The 22,318-nt window shown below is 43.0% G+C and overlaps 1 protein-coding gene across 2 annotated transcripts in view; it reads right to left on the bottom strand.

Moving 5' to 3' along the window:
* Nucleotides 1–2,601: 2,601 nt before the first annotated feature.
* Nucleotides 2,602–22,318, bottom strand: part of HPCAL1 (hippocalcin like 1) — a 64,236-nt gene continuing 44,519 nt past the window's right edge. For both annotated transcript variants that reach the window (XM_083858233.1, XM_083858234.1), the window contains exons 3-5: nucleotides 7,528–7,930; nucleotides 6,317–6,422; nucleotides 2,602–3,848 (exon numbers count right to left, since the gene is read on the bottom strand). In XM_083858233.1, coding sequence (XP_083714359.1) covers nucleotides 3,751–3,848; nucleotides 6,317–6,422; nucleotides 7,528–7,905 — 582 coding nt within the window. In that variant the 5' untranslated portion in view covers nucleotides 7,906–7,930 and the 3' untranslated portion in view covers nucleotides 2,602–3,750. The remainder of the gene's footprint in view (nucleotides 3,849–6,316; nucleotides 6,423–7,527; nucleotides 7,931–22,318) is intronic.

Raw genomic sequence — 22,318 nt, 5'->3', positions numbered from 1 at the left:
GGGCCAATTCAAACTTGGCAAGGGAGATACCTAAGATTGAACCCAAGCACCTCTGTCAACCACGCTGGAGTTAGGCTGCAACCAGACAGACTTTATCTGAAAGGCAATGACAATTCTGAATTAGCTTAACAAGACTTCCAATTCACACAAAAAAAGCCTGAATTTATGTAGTAATTAGCCAGAGTTTTCAGAGTGTTAGATAACTCCATGGCAAGAAAATAATCACGTAGGTTATTAAAGTGAGGTAAAAATGGACAATGGACACAGTGGTGAGATTTTTTTGTGCTAGACTACTTTTGCTAAGTATGACTCCATTTTTGACTAAAAATACAATTCACAAAAACACTTAAACCACTTAACAAGTTGAAGTTTTCTATTCATCACCTGGACTTCATTTTCCAAATGATTAACCCCTCTACACAATAGTCCTTCTATGAAAGACATTCCTGAGGGCTCAGCAAGCAATAAAGCTCTCTTAACTTTTCATTGATTTCTTCATTGGTTTTGAACTCTGCCTGTATCAACACGCAAATGATCATCCTGGAGAAGGAGCCTGGAAATTGTTCTCCCCTCTGAGTCCTCATTACCAGTCAGGAAAGTAGAGACATCCTCCGAGGAGCTGCTCAAGCACAGCCAAGATGATCAAAGTTACCCAGTAACTGTGGATCCACAACCTCAGCCTCTGAAGCAGGTCTGATTTTAAGAGAGCTGCTTGGCAGCAGCAGATAAAACCCTTTCCAGTACTTAGCTGGCCTTTTAATTAAAAGGTTCCCCATATCAGAAGCCACCTTTGAAAAGCTCAGCCTGGTTGGGCTTCAGAGCATCTCTTATTTTTCCCGAGATGCCATGCACGACCACCTTTCCTGGGCATCTTCCTTCACTTCTTCCCAAAAGACAAGCTGGGGGCATCTTACATAATTTGTGCCAGTCCCAGTCTGAAATGAAATCATCTTGCCCTGAAAAGATGAAACTCCTTAAAGGCTATGAAAACAGTGAGGGATAACTGAAAAACCCCCAAATCTGGGATTGGAAATTTTAAAGAGGCAAAGGGAAAGACAGAAGAAATTCAGTCTGATGAAGCAGAACACAATCCCAGGGTCTGCACAGGGCTGTGCAGGGGCTTATCAGACCATGGCAGGCAGCAAACTCCATCATGGATACCTTGGCCAACTTCAGAGAAAAAATTGTAACATCAAAGAAATGGGAACTCTCTAACCTCTAAAATTTTCTTTATGCAAAAACAAGGTCAAAATAAGCTTCTGTAAGGAGATTTTTCTCCCCAAATGAGAAGAGTTTGGGCTTTGTTAAACTACTTAAACTTGCTGTTCACTGCAGACAACAAAGTAAATCAGAAGTAAGATGCCAGGAAAAGGCAAAATATTTCCACTTAGAGGAGCCAATGAATGATGACAGAAGAGCTGCTGCATTTATGAATGCTACAGCAAAACAGTTTTTACATCTTTGGTACCCAAGATATCATGCAATGCTTGACTGAAGATATGCCTGACTCATTTTAAGAATGCACAAACAAGATTCAAATGTTGCAGTCCACCTCAGAGGTACAATTCCAGGACAAGGTAAAAGACATTTCTTCACACTCTCAAAATGATACAGAAATGATAAAGCCTGTGGTGGCCAATTCACATCTAAACAGCTGCTTTTGGACCCAGCCCATGCAAGAAGAGTCATTAGTGTAAGAACATCTGCAGCATATCTAACACCCCAGCATCTTCCTGCAGACAGACTGACAACATGAACACAAGCAGGCTGGAGACAGGCTATCAGCAACCATGGAATTACATTTTTTTAATAGTTGGGCTTTTTTGCTGGGCTTGCCCTGGGAAAGCAGGCAGGCTTCTGATTAACATCCCTTTCAGGGTTGCCTCATCAGCAGGGTGTTGTGGTTGAAAGGACTTTGGTTTAATTGCTCAAATTTGAATTTCCAGGGGAAAAAAAACCATACTCTTTTGCTTGGCAGCACTGACACAAGTTTGTATCGTAGACCAAGTCTGGCTAAATGCATTTCCACTTGGATATTGCAAACATTTCTCTCTCTTTCTTTAATATTAAAGTATTATCAGGTGACCACTGCTAGAACATTCTACACAGCAAAAATCCTTTTATTACATGTTCAACATTAACTTCAGGCCAAATAATTTTTGATACTTTAATTTGCAGAGAGGGTAGGCTTATGCAGCTACTTGCAGACCTGATGAATGTGGAGAAAACTGCTTCCCATGCTACTAATGTCAAGTGTTAGTCCAACAGCAAGTACCTGGTACCTGACAGGAGTTTTATTTTGTAAAGCTGTGGTTGCAGCAGGTCCAGCAGCTTTTCCTTCATTGCCTTGTGCTGCTCTGCATCCAGCAGAAATTCCTTCCTCCAATCTTTACCCTGGATGCAGCTGGGATGCAGCTGGATCCCACAGGCACCAACACTACTGTGTTAACCCAGCCACAACAGCCAGCTCCCAAAACCCCTATGTACTTAAAAAGCAACATGTCTCAGACAAGACTGGGAGACATGCAGGGAGCCATCCTTGCCCTTCCCCAAATACCTTATACTAGGAACTTGGTGCATGGCTTAGACCAAAACAGGCAGTGACAAGAAAAGTAGTCTTTTATTTCAATTAATATTTCTTGGCATTAGGCAGATATTAAATAACACTGGAATGCACAAGACTATTAACATATTGACAGCAAAAGGGAGGAGGTGTAGCCAAGTTGAGAACAGCAGTGCCAGTCACGTCACCTCAGGGCACTCAAAAGCCATTTAACGCAGCAACCACCAGAAAGTAGGACTCCACTGAGAAATACAAAATGAGGATGAACTCCTTTCAGGTCTTTTGTTAATACAGTAATGCTGGAATGACTGACAGTAAAAATGAACAAATATTTGCATTCAGGAATTAAACAGAGTGAAATATCCACAAACTGCTAGTCATGCATTTCTTTTGGAACAGCAATTTGCTAATGCATAAATATCACAAAAAAACAATCTCCAAGATTTGAATAAATCACAGACGACTAGAAGAAACAAAGCTTGAATTCTATTTTATGCCTTAAATAGATGACCTAAATATTTAAAATTTTACTTCACCATATATATATAATTTATATATATATTAAAAGAAAGTAAAGACCATTAGATAAGTGCAAGCAATTTTCCTCAAAAAGAAAATTGGAACCATGCCCAGGAAAGCTGCTTTTTTTTTTTTTTTTCATTTTTTCTTTTTCTTTTTCTTTTTCTCTTTTTTTTTTTTTTTTTTTTTAAACTTTCTACTTCATTCAGTCCACTTGTTTTTTCTTTTTTTTTTTTTTTTTTTTCAACATAGTAATTTCTGAAGCAAAATAAATTATCTACCATCTGCTATTTTGGGTAAAAGTCCTACCTAGCATCTTCTCGGGAACTATGGGAACATCACCTTTCTCATGGACTAAGTGAAGTGGTATCTCACCAGCCATTGGACTCTCTTGTAGCTGCATGTAAACAAACCTTTCGATTAATGTTTAAAATGTGCAGAGTGAATCGTAACATTACAGGGAAGCAGAAACGGAGCTGCCGCAGGAGAACTGCACTGGTGTTAGTGGGGGGAGCGAGGGCTGGTTCGCTCGGACACACACACACACACACGATCTGGCAACGGGATCTTATCCGCGGAGTGTGGAGGGATGGTTGAGAAGGCATCCGTTTGCGAGCAAAGCTTGAAGGACACAAGCCGAGATTCTCTGAGCACACTGTCCGCTTTTATCAGAATTGACTCGCGCTGCTGGGGTCGCACTGTAACAACCGCACGATGGAGGGATCGCTCTTGGCACCTTTGATGAACTCTTCCAGCGACAGTTTACCTGAGAGGGAGGAAAACCATAATGAAAATCATTTTTTAAAAGTCAGTTGCTCCTGCCACCACTGCGGTAGCAAAGAATCCCTCCTCACCGAGACAACATAATATCTATTTAATCTATTGCAAAGGCATTGAGGGGAATTTAGTGCAATGCACAGAAGCTAAATCCCACTCAAGCCTTTAAGCCCAAATGCATTTTTCTTCTGCAAAACAATCCAGCATAATAATTGCTATTTTTTTATTTAAAAAGACAGTCTCAAATCTAAAAACAACTGTTCTATTACCATTTGGCAGCTTTTTGCTCAGAACCAGACTGTACAAATAACGTAACACATGAACACAAGGTATGGTACCTGAACACATGTATGCTTTGACATGATGCTTGTATTACTACAACACTTTAAACCTAAATATTCCAAATACCCCCACTTTGTCTTCTTGTTTCTTGTGACACATAGGGCTGAGCAGTCATGGCTTCTCTGGCACCTACATGGCTGGCCCAGGGTTTGAGCAACCTGATCTAGTTCAAGATGTCCCTGCTCATTGCAGGGATGTTGGGCTAGATGACCTTCAAAGGCCCCTTTTCTCTATGAAAAGGAGAAGACAAGCATTTGCTCCATCCCAGACATCATGTTTAGTAATCTCCCATTTAGCTCGTGCATTCACCTACCCTACCCTCACACAACACCCCAGGGCTATCCTTACCCCAAACTGCTGTGCTCAAGACAGGACCCACACACAAACATCTTGCACTTGGGAGGTGCCTGCTGTCACTTTTGGCCACAGGCACCCAAAGAGAGAGAGGCACCAGCTCACTGTGCCAGTTTACACCAGCCCCAGGACATTACCAGCCAGCTGTGGGGATGGAAGAAGAATGACCCTGCTGGCCACCACCCAAAACAGGCTGAACAACAGGGAGAACTCCTCCCCCAAGTAACAAGAAATAGGGCAAGAGGAAATGGCCTCAAGTTGCACCAAGGAAGGTTTAGATTGGATATTGGGAAAAATTTCTTCCCCAAAAGGGTTGTCAAGCACTGGAACAGAATGCCCAGAGCATTTAAAAGATGTGTAGATGGGGCACTTAGGGACACTCCCAGTGACTAGTTCTGTGTTTCCATGAATGAGCAAGCCTTCCTCTTGTCAAAATTACAGAAGCTCAAAAACCTGTGGCACACAAATTTCTGGCTTTTAAGCAAATCTTCCTAAAGTGTTTTTAACAAAACCAGATGTCTCCTAATTATCAGAATATTTATTAATTTGCCCCTTGTCTTGTATTACTTAAAAGCAAAGTCCAAATCAAAATCTATTTGCAATGCCCAGCAGTCAGATGGGGAAGAAACATCTTCAGCCACCAGACACACACATGTAGGTGTTATTCCTTGGCACTGCATGGCTTTCAGGGATGATATTTTACTGGGAATAGGATTATTTTATTTCAGCAAAAAAGTGCAAAAGATAGAAGATGCATATATATATTTATATAGCAGATTTAGCAGTATAGCAGTAGGGACCACTACTCTGTTACACATCTGCATGCACTGCTACTTCCTGCAGACCAAAAATATTTTAATCATGTTATTTTAGGGCCCTACACATGTCAAGCCAGAGGATGAAGTGCTAGTTTTGATGAAGCCAAAGGTAAAATACTTGAGGACTTCAGCAAGGCCAGGAATTTGCCCTAGGGACTGCAGCAGCAGACACCAAAATGCAGCCATAAAATTCTCTTAAATAAAACCCTTTCTGTACATAAGATGGCATTTTTTCAGGTCTCCATATCTCAGTGCTAGAATCAAGTCTTTGCTCCCACTGAGCACATTAGTAGGACACAGCTCCTGACTTTGATGTAGGCAGTTGCCATCTCAGACTCTGACAGGGTAATTCCCAGGGAAAAGCTCCACCTCAACTGGGAATAAAGGAAACATGTCATCAGGCTGATGAGAAGAGGAAATTGATCATTTCTTGCTTGTGTTTTTCAAACCTAAGGAAATGAGCCAGCACAGATGGAGAGGTTGTGATGGGTACACTGTCAGTTAATTTATCAAGGAGCTCCACAACCTGGCTTGGGAGGTGCTACATCCCCCTGATGCTCACAGTGCAACAAAGGTGTGTGACCATGTATGTATACATGCCAAAACCCTGTGCTAAGTTTGTGCTATGCCCAGAGAAAATAACCCAAAGACTATGGACAGGGGAATTTCAGAGGAGCCTTTGCAGAAGGGGATTCACCCATGAAATGTCAGCGAAGGACTGCTCCCAGACCAGCCCCCCAGCAGGAGAATTCACCCTCTGTTCTCTGCTCATTTATTCACTCTATTTATCATGGACCAAAGATGCTCAATGAGGCCAGGCAGAGACCAGAGGCACCAGTGGGGACATCCTTACCCTCTCTCCCCTCCCTCCAAATTCTACCAAGGCTGGGCTAGAAAACCTCTATTTCTAAAGCTTAGGAAGGGGTACCAGTGGGAATCCTACCATCATTGTTTGTGTCCATCTGTCTGAAGATCTTGTCTGTTCGCTTCTCAGGAGTGGATTCATCCTCTGGCATTTTCATTACTGATGAAACCATTTTGTAAATTGCCTGAGTATTAAAAAAAATTAAGAATAAGAGATATAAGAAAAACACAATCCAAATGATAAAGCAGGGGACAGAGAAAAAGAATTTAAGCCTGTAGCAACAAAAAAAGGCACTTGACCCTGGCAGGCAGCTGCAGGACTTCATAAACTGAAATGAATGAGAATGTCTGACTGCAGCTATTTTATTTTTCTTTCCTGTATTCATTCATAGTCAAAAGAAGTGTTGGGTCAGTTCAACTGAAAGTCAGTCTGGATCAATGTATCAGCAAGACTGAGCTAAAATACAGGAGACAATGGTGTGCAACCCTCTCTTCCACATCTTCTCTTTGTCTGGCTCTCACCCTCCACCCAGTTACAGGTATGCCTGTGGGGTGCTGCATGGATTATGGTAAATATAAATATACAGCAATGGGGGTTGATTTTCTTTGTGGATGGGTAAGGAAATGCATCGTCAGACTTACAAGAACATGAATAATGACAAGACTGCTTTAGAGTGTCTGCAGGCCTAGCCTTCCACCTAAATTATCCCACCTCAGCCATGAGGGCCAAGTGTCAGGGCACTGGCTGATGCATGACTGTCTTGCACTGCACAAGACACACATCTCAGCTGCACAGTGGGTGACAAGCAGCCACTGCCCAGACCAAACCCTTGCCAGCATGTGAGGTAGGGGCACAGGGGACTGCGCTGCCTGGCCCCGCTACAGCCTGTGGTCTACGTGTCCTCTGCCTTTGGGAGACATAGGCATGCTACAGTCTTTCATCCAGAGTTCACATTGACTCAGATTTGAAGATTCAAAGCATTAATTCTGAGGTTAATCAGGTCAATAGAATTTGCATTTAGGGTTTTTTGATCTCATGAACATCACAGTAAGAAACCCCCAGGGAGAGCTGCAGAATTTTGGCTGCAGGCCAGCTGCACAAGTGCCTTGCTCATATCTCAGGCCCTTTCCTCATCTGCATCTTGTAGGTCCCACCATGAGTCCCTTTGGGGACCGTGGGCTCAGGAACCTCCCTGAGGCAGGAGTGGCCCAGCTCAGCACATCCCTCATCTCCAGCTGTCTCATGGTGAAGAGGTTACAGCAACACAAATGAGATGTCCAATGCCTCACCTGCACTATTTCTAGCATTTCCCCACGGCTGATGTACCCGTTGCCATCCAGGTCGTACATACTGAATGCCCACTTCAGCTTCTGTTCCAGCTTGCCCCGGGAGGTGACGCTCAGGGCGATGATGAATTCCCTAAAGTCAATCGTCCCGTCGCCGTTTGTGTCAAAGGTGCGGAAGACGTGCTCCGCAAACTTCGACGCGTCACCATAGGGAAAAAAATTTGCATATATTTTTTTAAACTCTTCTACAGTCAAATGGCCCGTGGGGCAATCTTTTAGGAAGCCCTTGTACCACTCCTGCAGCTCATGGTCTGTGAACTCGGTGTTCTCGCGCAGGTCCTGGAGCACCTCGGGGCGCAGCTTGCTGTTCTGCTTCCCCATCCTCTTCTGGGTCCGGGTTCAGCAGCTGCAAAGCAAGAGAAAATCTGCCTGAGCTCCAGCTACATTGGGCAGAGAGGGGCTGGGGAGAGGTAGAACCCTGTGATAAACAGAGGGTCCCCCTGGGGCAAGGGGGAAAGAGAAGAAAAAGGATGCTATAAATCACCAGGAAAAGACCTCATTTAATTTGGCTTCCTTTCCTCTCCTCTGGGCTCTCCCAGTGACTAATATGCTGGTGAAGGGAAGGTAGTTTGGGAGGAAGTATTTGGGAAATATTAATTCTTATTATTAATCCTTATTATATGGGAAATAATAAAGCTCAGTATTTTAGTTCTCTGCTGCAATCCCACTCCTCCATCACAAGGCTTGTGATGCCCAGCTCTGGATTCCTACACAGGCTGATCTGCTGAGATGATGGAGCGGGCAGAGACAGCAGCAGTGATGAAAAGAAAAATTCATCTATTCAAAAGTGAAAGTAAATGCAGCTGAACAAGAGGCAGGAAGGGCAGGTGGCTCTGTGCCAGTCACGTTTGCATTGTCCAGATGCTCTTTGAAACCCTTTGGCTTACACAGCTTCTCCTCCCTCCCTGCATCCCTTGCCCCACAGCAGTAGGGGCTTCCCCCTGTGTGGTGGGCTTGGTTGGTGCTCTTTGTGGCACTCGAGGGTCACAAGAGGCTGCAGCAAGGGTAAGCTCAGCACAGCCTATGCTCAACAGCAGCACCCCAAAAGACTTCTCTCTCTTTTTCGCAGCCGTGGAGGCAGCATGAGCAGATGGATCACTGCGACAGCAGCACCAGCACAAGGGATTTCATCCTTTCTAGCCCTCCCAGAGAATCAGAGAATAAGGCTTTTTAAGGCCAAATGTTTGGCAAAGCAACTCTTTTCAGGTTTACTGGGATTTATACTTTTAGAGAAGCTTATTCAGTAGGTTCAATATTCCCCCACAAGGGCCAAAGCACATTTAAATTCAGGATTTCATCAGGATATCAGGAGAGAGCTGGGTCTGTCCTCTCTCTTGACAATGCCCATGTTGCGCCACACAAAGTGAGACTGCCCAGCAATAGGAGAGCTCCTTCAGCAAAATGAAAGATGGTCAATCTGCACTTAGGCAACAACAGGAAAAAAAAAAAACCTTGATGATTTGTGGCTTTTATCCCTTGCAGTCTTCCATGGCTACCTAGCAATATCAAACTGTGCTGCCAAGCTAGAGGCTGAGCTGCATGTCTTTCCCCAAATTCAAGAGGTTTATTTGCAGGTGTACACAAAGTCACATCGAAACCCTTGTGACTATGGTTTGCATAGATGATATTTCTCTGCACAGACTGTGGTGCCTGTTGGGTTTGCTCAGAGCTAATGCAGAAGACAGGTGAGTAATAGGCCAACACTGCAGACTACCTGGAAACTGCAAGAGCTGAGCTGCAAAGCATGCAGAGACCAGGAAAAACAGGAGCTAAGCACTTCCCAGAGAGTAAAAATTCCAAGCATGCATAAGAACCCAAAAAAATTTTAAAATGCTAAAGGTCAGCAAAAAATGAGTTGCTCTACAGCAGAATGTAAGCTTGTTTTATTTGTATTCTACTTAGTCTGTGCACTGCCTCAGCAATGTAAAAAATCCACATCCTGCTCTGTGGCTTAATGCTCAGAGACAAAACCCAGCCAGCTGCTCGTTAGTTCCGTGCATCGGGCTTAACAGACAACTGTGTTATCATTGGCACTCCTGTTTTCCAGAAAAGTTGCCAATATTTCAACTCCAAAGCTTTATTTTTGTCCATTATATTGCAGAGTTTTCTCGACACACCTGACGTACCTCTGCCTGCTCCCAATATGAAGGGATGCTACAGCTCCTGGTCCCTGCCAGCATCACCCTTAGGAGAGCACCAGGCTGCCCTCCAGTCAAAGTACTAACTCTCAGCTACTGCCACTGGCTTTCCATCTTGAATCTCCTCTGCTCCAGATAGTCATCCTTGCAGTGCCCAGGGCAGAAAACACAATATTTTAGTCTGTTGAAGTCAAATTGCAGAAAAGAGCAGCTTGGAGCAAATAATGGATCAGATGTGGTCCTTATTTTTAAAGAGCAGAAATTGTAAGAGTATGTTCCTGTCCTTGGGTTAGGAGGGGCCTGCAGTTTCCAGCCTGCAGTGAGCCCCTTCACTTCATGATTCCCAAGTGCTTTGTAAGAACTAGTGTCTGGGTCAAATAGCAGCCCCTACCTGATCAACCACTGCCTCAGAATTCCCTGGGAGAGGGGCAGGAGGAACAGTAAAGCCCACTTAACACAGAAGCTGGGCTTTAAGCAGAAATTACCTCAGCTTTATTGACTTGCAGGGTTAAGGATTGCAAAACTTTCAACTCAAAAGATGTTTTAAAAGGTTTAATATAATTTCTCCCTCCTTCTATAATATCTTTATTATTCTTGTTCCCTTAAAAATGTAGACCCCTAGACAACAGAGAGGTAAGGTAATAATTCCACTTACTAGATTTCACTACTTGTCCTAGTCATAGATACATCCTGTTATTTGAAGAGATGCTCATTAAATATCAGCTTCAAAAGCTTTATATTCAAGCAATCTTTGCATTCAAAATATTATAAGCCTTTTCAACCCTCCTCCTCTTCCACATCACTTTATATCAGATGTGCAATGCTCTGAACACAACCTTGTTTTGCATATGAGCTTTCTGAAAGGCTTTTTAACATGTTCAGCCCAAATGCAATCCTGCAGTTGTAACCAATTTGATGTGAATAATTAAATAAGCAACATTAACATTAATTTATTAAAGCCCATCTGAAAAAAATAGCTTTGATGTAAATTGTGTTGCAGGTAGCTCCTTCAAAATGAAATGCCTAAATATCTCATTAATCATGACAGCAACCCCTGCTGCTGGCATCCAACTGACATTTCATTCGATTGCTATAAAATGCTTTCATCAAATCACTTTCCAGAGGCTCAGAAGCTGATTTAGCCACAAGACCACTCAGAGGATGGCTGCTAATGGAAATCACAGGGAGAAAGAAAGGCTGGGATGCTCTGGTCAGTCCTGTGGTTAGGGCTGTGTTTTGTTGCTTTTTTTTTTTACGAGATGCCAGTTAAATCACTTGTTGCAGTGGGTGCAGAAGGCAAGGCAGGAGAGACATCCCTGCACCCAACACTGCCCTGGGTAGTTAGCAGAGACCTAACTCCAGCACAGCCTGCCTTTCCCTCATTTCCCATCACGCCAGGGTGAAACCCATGGAAGCAATGCTACATACACTGCAGCAAGGTCTGTCCCTGCTTACCTTGATGAGCAAAAGCCCTCAGAGCATCTAGCACTATCATAGCAGTAAGAAAAACAATTGCAGGAATGCCCTTGAGGTGATCAGACAAGAAACAGCTTGGTAGTCTAAATGCAGAGCTGAGGGCTTAGCAAGTCAATCACTGCTCATGAAAGACGCTGGGCCACATAAGGCTTAAACAGGGGGAAATGCAGGTGCACTTTTGTTACAGTTTCACACCAACATTTTTTTTAATATTATGTGGTGCTTCTGCCTGTTCTAATTCTAATTAATTCTAGCCAGGCTCAAAACTGTGCTGCCAGAGAACTCCCACCTGAATGTAACCTCTGTCCTTGTAGGCTTATAAAAAATCAGCAATAATCTCATGGCACAAGCCTAGAAATGAGCAAAAAGATCTTTTAATAAAGCTAAGACACACACTGGTGTCCTGGTTTCAGCTGGGCCAGTGTTCATTTTCGTTTTAGTAGCTGGAACAGGGCTGTGTTTTGAATGAGAAAATGAGAATAATGTTGATAACACACTGAAGTTTTAGTTGCTGCTGAGCTGTGCTCACTCGAGTCAAAGACTTTTCCGTTTCCCATGCTCTGCCAATGAGGAGGTGCACAAGAAATTTGGAGGGAGCACAGCCAGGACAGGTGACCTGAACAGAACAAAGGGATATTCCATGCTATCATGCTCAGAATATAAATTGGGGGGGATTGTTGGGGCAGGGGGCTGATCATCACTCAGGGACACACAGGACACTCAGGGACACACAGATGATGAGCATTTGTACTGTGCATCTCTTGTTTCTCTTGGATGTTACCTCTTTCTCTCTTTTTATTATCTCCATTTTCATTACAATTTTTATCATCATTATTATTATAATATTTTCTTTTATTTCAGTTATTAAACTATTCTTATCACAACCCACAGATTTATCTTCCCCCCCCCCCCCCCCTCCCCAGTTCTCTTCCTGGTCCCACTGAGGGCTGGGTTTAAACCACAACATTGGGTTATGAGGTGTGAGTAACTGCAGCAAAGTCTGAAACAGCTAAAGTAGCAATTCTGTGTTTTTACCAACAGATGGACTGGCTGTCAGCATCCACGCACTGAAGTATTTGAAATACTCCTAACGAAGCTCAGTGCATCTCACTTTCACAAGAACTCTCTGTCAACCACCAGTTACAGCTGGTAGAAGCGTGCTTTGACCATGTAACCCAGAGAGCCAGACACCAAACCAGCCTTTTACTGCAAAGCTTGTGAAAGCAAAACCGCCTTGAAACAAGCTTGTGATGGGACCCTCTCAGAGAATCAGTTATGGCTGCAAAAGGAGGAATAACTCCTTAGAGATGTATTTCCTTGTGCAAACCCCCTTGGATACTAATTTAGTGCTAATAAAAAGAGGAAAATTGATGAAATGCCTGTCTGCAGGACAGAGGTGCTCTCCAGCTGAGAAAGACAGTGCACAGAGAAACAGAACAAATACTCTTCATATTATCTGAGCTATCTGCTTTGCGGGGGAGAAGTGCAGCACCATTTCTCTTGCAGTGCTCACTTATAAAGCAGAATAAGTGTGTCAAATCTGTTACAGTCATGAAGCTTTAGCACATGCCTCCAGGACTGCAGAAGCCCAAAGAAAGTGAACAGCATAACCCAGGCATCAAATACTGCTCTGGGTTGGTCTGAATTGCAAGAGCCATTTCACCAGGTGTGGAAGATTTTTTTTATTAAAACACCTAAAGCATCAGATCTCTCACTGAAGCTCTATTTTTAAAAGTTTGATCCTTATATTAAAAAAACTAAAAACACAAACAAAAAACACAAACAAAACCCCAAACAAACCCCCCGCAAACAAACAACAAACCAAAACAAACAAACAAAACCCCACAAGAAACTCCCCACAGGTAGTCCAAACACAAGCCTCAGCCACTAAAGATCTGTGTTGCCACAGTTCAGGAACACACCCTTGAGAATACTTTCCATGCACCAGTAGCACCAGCTCACACCAACTCAGCCAACACACAGATGTGTTTAGGAAGCCTCCCGTGGGCCGAGATGCAGGAGGGAGATGGGTTCCCAGACAGCTCAGCTAGTCACAAATGTTTAGGTGAAAAATGATGATGCAGCAACGGGCTGCAAACCAGGATTATAACAACACCCTCTGGACCATGCTTTGCCGAGGGTTCTGATCTGAGCTGGTTGCGGGGGAAATGCGCAGTTACATGGGCTGGGACAGATAATGAACTCCAGACTGAAGAGCAGATTTTGTTACATGTTATAATGTCAGTATCCTAAGCAACGAGCGTTGCAACAGACAAGGCACAGGATATACAAATACGTTGCTATAGATATCTGGTCCTGCCTGGTAAACTCATGTGAACTTCTTTCCTGCCCTGCGGCAAAAGCCGACACCCACATAGCAGCCACTGCAGCACCTGTGGCATTTTCCCAGGCTGCAGACGCGGGGCCAAAAGTAACACCTTTTGATAAAGGCTGAAATGCAAAAGGGAGTATCTTCACCTCTTGAAAAATCTAACAATAGAAGCAGTGAGACAAAGGCAAAACCTTAATCAATAATGCTGCAAAAAATTCTAACCCTGCAGGGTTTGAGATGTGAAAGGCTCATGTCAAGAGGGGCTGAAACTGCTTCTGCTGCTGCCTTCGGGGAAACAGAAAGAAAAACGAAACCTGACAAGTGAAGAAAAGACCACTCTAAATAAATAAATGGTCTTTTTAAATGTTTCACTTTCAGTGACTAATTCTGCTTTTATTTATATAAGAAACATTGCTTATTTGCAACTTACTTTCAAGTTCAATCCTTTTCAGAAGTTTATTAAAAACAGTGGGTGAAGGGGAAGGACCACTCTGTGTACCACCCATATTTCAGCTTCAAAAAGTCTAACATTTCACATATGCTCATTGAACGTCCTTCAAAAGGTGGAATGAATTGGTAAAGACACCTCAAGCCACCTCACTGTGTAAGTTTATCCATAAACACATACTCAGGAACTGTGTGGTCTTGAAAACCTGATTCCACATCTGGGATGAAAACCCATTATAAATAACCACCTACCCCCCACCTTGCCAAAGAAGGATATAATTACAAATACTCCAATCCTGCAAATGGCTATGTGAGACAAATATTTCCAGGCTGGCACGTTCATTTCATGGAGTCAGCTGCAAAGGCTAAAACAGAATAAATTCACTTACAGGTGCCTAGATTGCTCCCATCTACTGAAGTCACTTTATTCAGGATTATATTCCTGATTTACAGGGGAAAATCATTTAGTCACTGACATGGAGCATCAGTACATTAACCTGAATACCATTTTACATTTGGAGTACAAATGTGTGGTGAAGAGACATTTGTAGATCACAGTGGCAGGATATTTCCAGCTGCTGGAGTCACAGCAAGGAGCCAGGGGATGCTGGCACCTGCCGCACCCATTGCTACCCACTGTGCCCACCATCATTGACCCACACCAGCAGAGGACAGTTTGCCATGGATGGTATGGCTACAACCTACTGAAAAGAAGCAAAAGAAACACAAACTACCCCCAAACATTCATGAATTGTTGATAATGAGTAATAAATTAGTTGGGACCAGAAATGTGGCAGTTCTTTGGGGAGCTCCCATGATGTTCTCCAGCTCAGGGAGGACAGCTTATTACTGTAAAGGGCAAATATTCCCAAAGCAGTAAGAAAAGCACAGAAATATTTCAAGTAAATTAGGATATTGGGTTAATTTGGGTGGGAGCAGTTTGGGCAGTAATGCAGCTTGTAATTGCAGACAGGAAAAGAAAATCATGAGTGGATTTTCCTCATCTCCTCCCTTTGTCCTTTTTTTTTAAACAAAACCAAGGGAGAAGCAGCCAGTCCTATTTTTTTCAGACACTGTGTAAAGTTGGCAAGGCTTAAAAAAATTAGTTTGTTTACACAATATTGAAGATCAAGGAAAGCATGTCTGCACAATGTCTTTTTCTGAGAAGGTTGGGTTGCATGAGGAAAGCCCCACGTCATGTTCACTGAATATAATATTGTAATACATAATTTTTAATAAAACTCACTGAGTTCTGGCCTGTAGAATAGGGGAAGGTTCCTGATGGGAACTGGGAAATCAGAGAGAGTATTCTTAGAAAAAGGGAAGAAAAGTGACAAAAATTAGCACCAGGCACTGTGTTGTTAATATAATTAAAATCACAGAAGTAGCACGGTTGGGCTGGTCTGTCATTAGATTTTAGAAATTTCCTATGATGCATTTATTTGATTGATGAAGGTAAATCACAGAAAAATTCTCTACAGAATAATCACAGCCCTGGGAGAAAGGAGCCCAGATTAAATATCAGAAGAATTAGTCAAACTCGAGCAGTAACAAGAATCAGCCAATGGCACCTGAGTAAATTCTGCAGCATTAGAACCACTGCTGTGGAGAAGATGGAGAGTTTGGGGACAATGACACCAGCTAACCAAACAATGATAGATGATATCCAGCCCTCAGGCATAGCCTGCAAGACCATTCTCACTGCTAATGATGCCTAAATAAAAAAAAAAAAAAAAGGAAAATATTTGACATCCTTCCCTTCCCCAGCTGCAGGCACTGAGCTGAGATAGGGGGCTTGGAGGAATCAAGGGGATTTCAGGGTAGCTATTTTGAAACAGAGCAGGGAAGAGAGTCGGGTTTGCTTTCAAAGAGTGAAAAAACCTCCTTTTATTTAACTAAAAAGACATTTTTTAGCAGGTGTATCCTTAGTGAAAATGGTGGCTTGAGAGGCTACCTAGAACAGAGGCTAGACAGAGTTAAAGGAATAAAGTAGATGTTTATTAAATGGCCTTTGAAAGATACACCTTGGGCAGTACAAGAGCCTGGCCATGCTACACCCAAGATGGACAATGAGTTTTCACACTTTTATAAGTTTTGGTCCATTTCCATATTGGGGTCAATTGTCCAATTACAGATTATGAAGTCCCATCCTCCCAGATTGCTTTCCTCAATTTGTTGTTGTTTATACTTTTTGGGCCTGAAGCAGCAATGATGTCCTTGGTTCTTGGGCTGGAAAAGGAATGTTCTGTCTAACTAAGCTGTGAGGAGAACTTGCTAACACTTTATATGAAGTTCAGAGTTATATACTAGTACAGTACAGAATCTGGATAATATGAAAGCTAAAACTTCAGGCATCAAAAAGATGCTCCAAAATATGGCTTTGGAGAAATGCCAACCAGCTATATCTAACAAAAATTCAACATTAACTAAAAGTAGTAAGATATACTGGGGAAAATAAAAGCAAACAAAAGAGAAAGATTTTTTGTTACCAACATGTTTGACCTCCAAATACACAACTATTGATAACAACTTCTACTACTAATACACAAGTCGTTTTAGTTCCAAAAATATTAAATCTAATATATATGCACTCATTTATTTTATTATTCTAGATTTCTAAAGTATCTTTTTTTAAAAATTGGTCATCACTTCAAAATAGCACAAAAGCCACTAGTTAAATTACTTGTAAAAATACACTCCACTAAACCAAAATTTTTCACAAAAACAGTGTTCTATTTCCCCTTCAGTGGTAAACACTAATAGCAGTAATCAAATTGTTTCACACCTTTATTTTCCTGTTTGTTGAATGGAAAAAAACCTACTGAAATCTAATAGCAAACTTCAAATCTAATAGCAAACCTAGAGTTTAACTTCCCTGGATTTTTTTCCTGACAGAGATATGAATTAAAAACTGAAAGTGAAATAACTACATGAGAACAGCATCCCATCCATAAGGAAGGAATCTGATTCTGCTGGATGCAGCAATTCAAGGAGCAGAAGACCAAATCTGCTGGTAGGAATCAGCCCAAGCTCTAGAATATCTAAGGATATTACTCAAGCTGGTGCATGTGACTGTACCAGTCTCACAGGGTTGTTTGGTTTGTTTTTTTTAAAATCATTTTTATAACCAAGGAGCCAAAATTACAGCAACTACTATCCTGTGCAGAAAAGCTGTGGATCCAGGACACACCCTGGACCAAAGTTATCACATCAGGAACATGATGCAAGGTTTGTGTTCAGGTTATTATCAGGGCAGTCTTCAGGCCTTGAGAACACAATGGCAAGCACCTTGTGTTGGATTATGGCAGCATTTATGCTGGCATGTGGACACCCAGCGGTGCTGCAATGTCCTGCTGTCCTCCCTGGGTGGCAAGGACTGCCCAAACCAAGGCAGCAGGCTTGCAGGAGGCTGGTGGCTCCCCACAGGCAACCACCTGCAGGAGCACTCATGGGCTTTTGCCCAAGGCAGTACCTTGATGGTGTGAACTCCAGACCAAATGACCACAGGGATGATGTCCCAGAGCACTGGTGTTCCTGTGAGGTGCATCCTGAACACAATGGGCCCTCTTGACCAGCAGTGATATAACAGATCCATTTCTCTGGCCATGAATGATGCTCAGGGATACAGTAATACCTTCTCTCACCTCTCACTTCAGCTTCCATCACTAAAAATGGGAGAGTTATCTCCAGAAAACAGCAAACCATATGATTTTTGTGACTAGCTCCTCTAAAATCCCTACAAAAATGGGCACCACCCCTTCACTGAGCTGTCAGGGACAGCACAGTCCACTGACTGGACTCTCCCAGCACTCAAGATCAAGGCAAGAGGAGGCTGGTGCAGCAGCACAGCAGGACACCTCCAGACCCAGCCCACACATTTAGTAGTTGCAACTTCCATTAATCCTGAGCACTCAAGAGTTTGATTTGCTCTTAAGTGCATGCACTATAAATTATGCAGAAGAACAACGTGACTGTCTGTCTCCAAGAAAAGGAGTGCTCCATATCAGAGCAGAAAGAAGAGACAGTGGTAATTTTAGGGGCACCAAGAACAGCCCTATGAAAAGCCCTATCCTTTCTTCTGGCATTTCTGTGTAGCATTTAACACTTCAATGCAAATCAACTTGGAAGCAAATCATGCAATCTGCACTCAAGACATCACTTTTCTCATTAACCTCCACCACAGGGCTCCATCCCCAGCAATACCCACACCAAATGTGCTTTTCTGAGCGCTGTGGGTGAGGGCTGCCTGGAGCTGAGCCTCTGTTAGTAGGCTGGGCAAGAACCAAATGGAAAATCAAGTCATGCTGAATTTTATATTTATATCTAATTGATGGCAGTAGTGGCCAAATTGGGTGCATTTTCTTCCCTAACTGGGTATAGTAACAGGAAGGAGATGTGATGGTTTTGGAGCAGGAAGCATCCCAACAGGCGTGGGATGAGAAGAGCTGACCTCCACCTGAGACCACATATGGGGCACATCCTGTCCCACCGCCTTGGTGCCGCATCGGTGAAGGTCTCGTTGCAAAAACAGGAAATGTGCCTTCTCTCAGCAGTGAGGCTGAAGATGGACTTTCATGTTCACATGAAGAGAAGAGGATGATGGAGAAAATCTACTCCTGATATCCCCTTAAAACTGCTCTGTCAGGTGGAAGGATCTTCATGAACTTCATTTTAGCAAAGGTAAAAAGAGCACCTATTCCGTAAGGTTTTACCACATCAGGCCATGGAGAGATAAGCTTTCCTGGGTATGGCCACACCAGGCGGTCAGGATACTGACCTCAGGCATTTTGTAACCTCTTAATGTATCACTCTGGTCTCTGAAAAGACCCTAAGCTACACCTGGTATCAACTACTAGTCTGCTCCACTTCTAGCAGGACTAAACAAATCCTACTAAACCAAATTCTGCATCTTTTGCACAGCAAAATGGATCCACATTAGATCCACACCAGGCTGGTTTGTTGGTTTTGTTTGTTTGTTTGCTTGTTTTCAGTGTTTTTGTTTGGTTTTGGGGGGTTTGTTTGGTTTTTTGTTTGCTTGGGGGTCTTTGTTTTTGTGGGTTTTTTATTTTTATTTTCCTTCCCCAAGAATAATATTATCTATTTCCCTGGAAGCTTTCAGCAACTTTTCTGCAGGAGGAGAAGGTATCCTGTGTGAGAAACCATGTCAACAAGATCTTTCCGTAAATGCAACATTTGCGTAAGATCAACACAATAATTTATCATTTATTTTTTCCTCTTGAAAGGAACAGGAAAAAAGTGTTTAAAGGCTGCAGCAGTGGTTAAAAGGAGGGCTCTGATGGTGGAGGATGGTGCAGGAACCTAAAGTTTCTGAAGTGATGCCTTCTCCTGGGGTGTGCACACATCATCTTTCAGCACACAACAGCAAGGCCGCTTCCCTTTACCTTCAAGCCTGCTAACAGCTCTTTGTTGGCACTACATATGTTGAAAAGGGAAGGCCAGCAAATGCATCACCCTCAGGGTCAGAGGAGTCAGCACCACAACTGACATAGATGTTCAGAGTCACATTGGCATTGGGGGAGAGGTTCCTGCCAGAGGAAGATGAAGTTTTATTTGCTCAGCTGAAGCAAGTCTGGACCATGGAAGAACCACATAAATCCTCCAGCTGACACTCTCCCCTGACTGAGCCTGTCATTCAGACTCTTCTTACCCCCCTGCAAACACAGGCACAATCCTGCTGCTGGACTGCTCTGAGATAAATGAAGCGTGTCAGAAATAATCCCACATTTCCCTACCCATGCTCTGAAGAGAATAAGCAGTAGTACCTTAAAAGCATTTTTGGCCCTCACATTCTTGTGGTTAACACTACTTTTTAACTTCTTGATCCTCTATTGCAGAGATCATGATTTGTCAGACCTATTTTGAGACCTTTAAGTTTCAGAACTAAAACTCAGGGGCAAGAATCAAATAGCCTCCCAAAGGAAGGCTGACCCTCGTATTTCCTCTGCAACTGACATTTCCAGCTGCAGGAGGATGGTGGGGCAGGGTAGAGAGATGGGCATTTATACATCCCTTAGCCCAGGACAGAGCTCTTCAGCATTTTGGTGCCCAAATACTGTATTTTAGAAAAGGGGAGGAGATGCAGCTAAAGGATGACCTTGATGAACAGCAGCACACAGCCCTGGCGTGATGGGTTTTGGAGTGACTCCAAGCAGGGTGGGACTGTAAGAAAGTGGACAAAAGCTTTGGATAGAGATCTACAGGGAGGAAGCGCTTCCTACTTCCGCCACAGAAAGGACCAGGGCTTTAAATAAACCTCCTCCTGAGCTCTGCTGAAGACCAAAAGGGTTGCTGCTGGAACAAAGTTCTGTCTGACTGGGACCCAGCTGAAGGCTGATGGGGCTTTCCTAGGGAATTCTGCTGCTCTGCTGCAGTTTCCAGCATGCTGGTGGGAAGTGGGGGAATGGGCTGTGCTGCCCACAGTCCCATTATGACTGACATCTACTAAACAAAAATTCTGTAAAACCTCAAGACAAGGCTCTCAGCTTTGCCACCAAAGGTGCAGAGCCAGACTTCCCCATCAAGCACATCTTTTGATGAAAAAGGTAAATCAAAGCGTACATTTACAGTTTGTAATGCCATTTCAACATCATGTCATTTCTCAAACCCGTTTACCTTTTAGCCCTTTCTTGTATGGCCTATGAGGCTGCAGCAGCACGTTTATTCTGATGGACAGAGATATTCAATTTGCTCCATCCCCCTCAGCTCCTTTCCACACTCCCCATCTCTGCAGCCACATGGGATCTTCCCCCTTGCCTCCCTCCTTCCTCTCACATGGTCCCACACACAGCCCAGCCCATGAACATGGGTACCAGGGTTGGGCAACAATACTGATGAGAAAATGACTGGCATTGACAATAAAACATCCCTCTCCTAAGAAATACCAATGGAATATTTGCCTTGCTTGGATGTAATAGAATCAGACTCTAAACACAGTAATACATACTTGGAAACAATCCAGATCTTTCCTCTGTACAGTAACACGCCAGTTATCTTACCCATCCATTTTAGTGTACATATTCAGTTGTAATAACCCTCATCTTCCCTGTTCTCCACCCTGAGCATCAGCCCACAGCAAGAAGCCTGTCTGTTGTTCTTCAGCCTGTCCTTACTCTGCTAGAGCACCCATTGTTTACAACCCAAAAGAAGACTTGTGCTGTGCCAAAATTGCTAAAATTTACATCTCGGATACTTTCAGTGGTCTGGAAGACTTAATAACAGAAAATAAGAGAGAGAAGGAAGGAAACCACAGGTTTGGAAAATATTAAGTTAGACAGATTAAGAAACAATGTGGAAAAAAAGTACTCCAAATTATATTCTCACAACAAAAACAAAGCTATAGGCAGGTCAGAAAGAACTGAGTTGTGCACACATTTCTGTTACAGTAAGAAATGGCTTTGCTCTGCAATGGGATCAAATACACAAATTTCACATTCCTGGAAGAAAAAAATTATTTCATGAATGGCTTTGCACAAAGCAATTACTCCCCAGTTTAGAACAGACATATTGACCTGCCAAGACAGCTATTGAAACTGCACTTGGTTCAAATTTGGAAGAGAAAGTTCTCAACTCCTGTCCTGCTTTACAAAGGAGCAAAAGAGTCAAAAAAACTGCTTCTTGTAGCAATTATCTGCTAAGCTCTGGCTTCACTGGACAGCAAACTGCTCTCAATAAATGTGCTGTTCTTATAAAATTCCCATATTTTCTCTACTAATTCACACCCCATGGCAATCTGGTGAGCACTCTGCTGGGGAGGTCACTCTGTTGGGCTGAAATAAGGGAAAGTGCAATAAGAAGCAGCTCATGACAGCACTAAATTTCCAGCCAAGAGTGAGAGAGGCAGACCTGCTCAAGTGCCAGCCCTGGAAAGGCATATCCACCACTGGCATGCACTGAAACAAAGATGCTTAATGCCACTGTTTCTGCAAATTCAACATGGCTATTATAGGTTATTTCTCTATTTCTTGTTTCCAAGCTGTCCTAATGTCCTATTAGCTGCTGTTACTCAGTTTTGTCCTAATGGCTTCTGTACAGACCTATGTCAGAGTGGATGTATCTTAATATACTTGTACTTTACTACAGTCAATACTCATTATTTTCAATATTCCTGAGGTCAAGCTGCTCCTCTTGGTAAAACTATGTTCAGGCCTTGGTATAGCAGATGTAGCATCAGTCACCGACTTTCTTCCGGAGCTTTATCCCAAAAGCCAGCCAGGCTTTGCTCCCACCACCCCAGTCAAGGCCTCTTTCCTCTACTGGCTAAAAAATCATCTTCTAACTTGAGCTCAAATGTATTCAGTGCTGGTAACCACATTTGCTCTGG

The sequence above is a fragment of the Zosterops lateralis genome (assembly GCF_965231275.1).
Source record: "Zosterops lateralis genome assembly, chromosome: 3".
NCBI classification, from domain to species: Eukaryota; Metazoa; Chordata; class Aves; order Passeriformes; family Zosteropidae; genus Zosterops; species Zosterops lateralis.
This window is presented reverse-complemented; position numbering and strand designations above follow the sequence as displayed.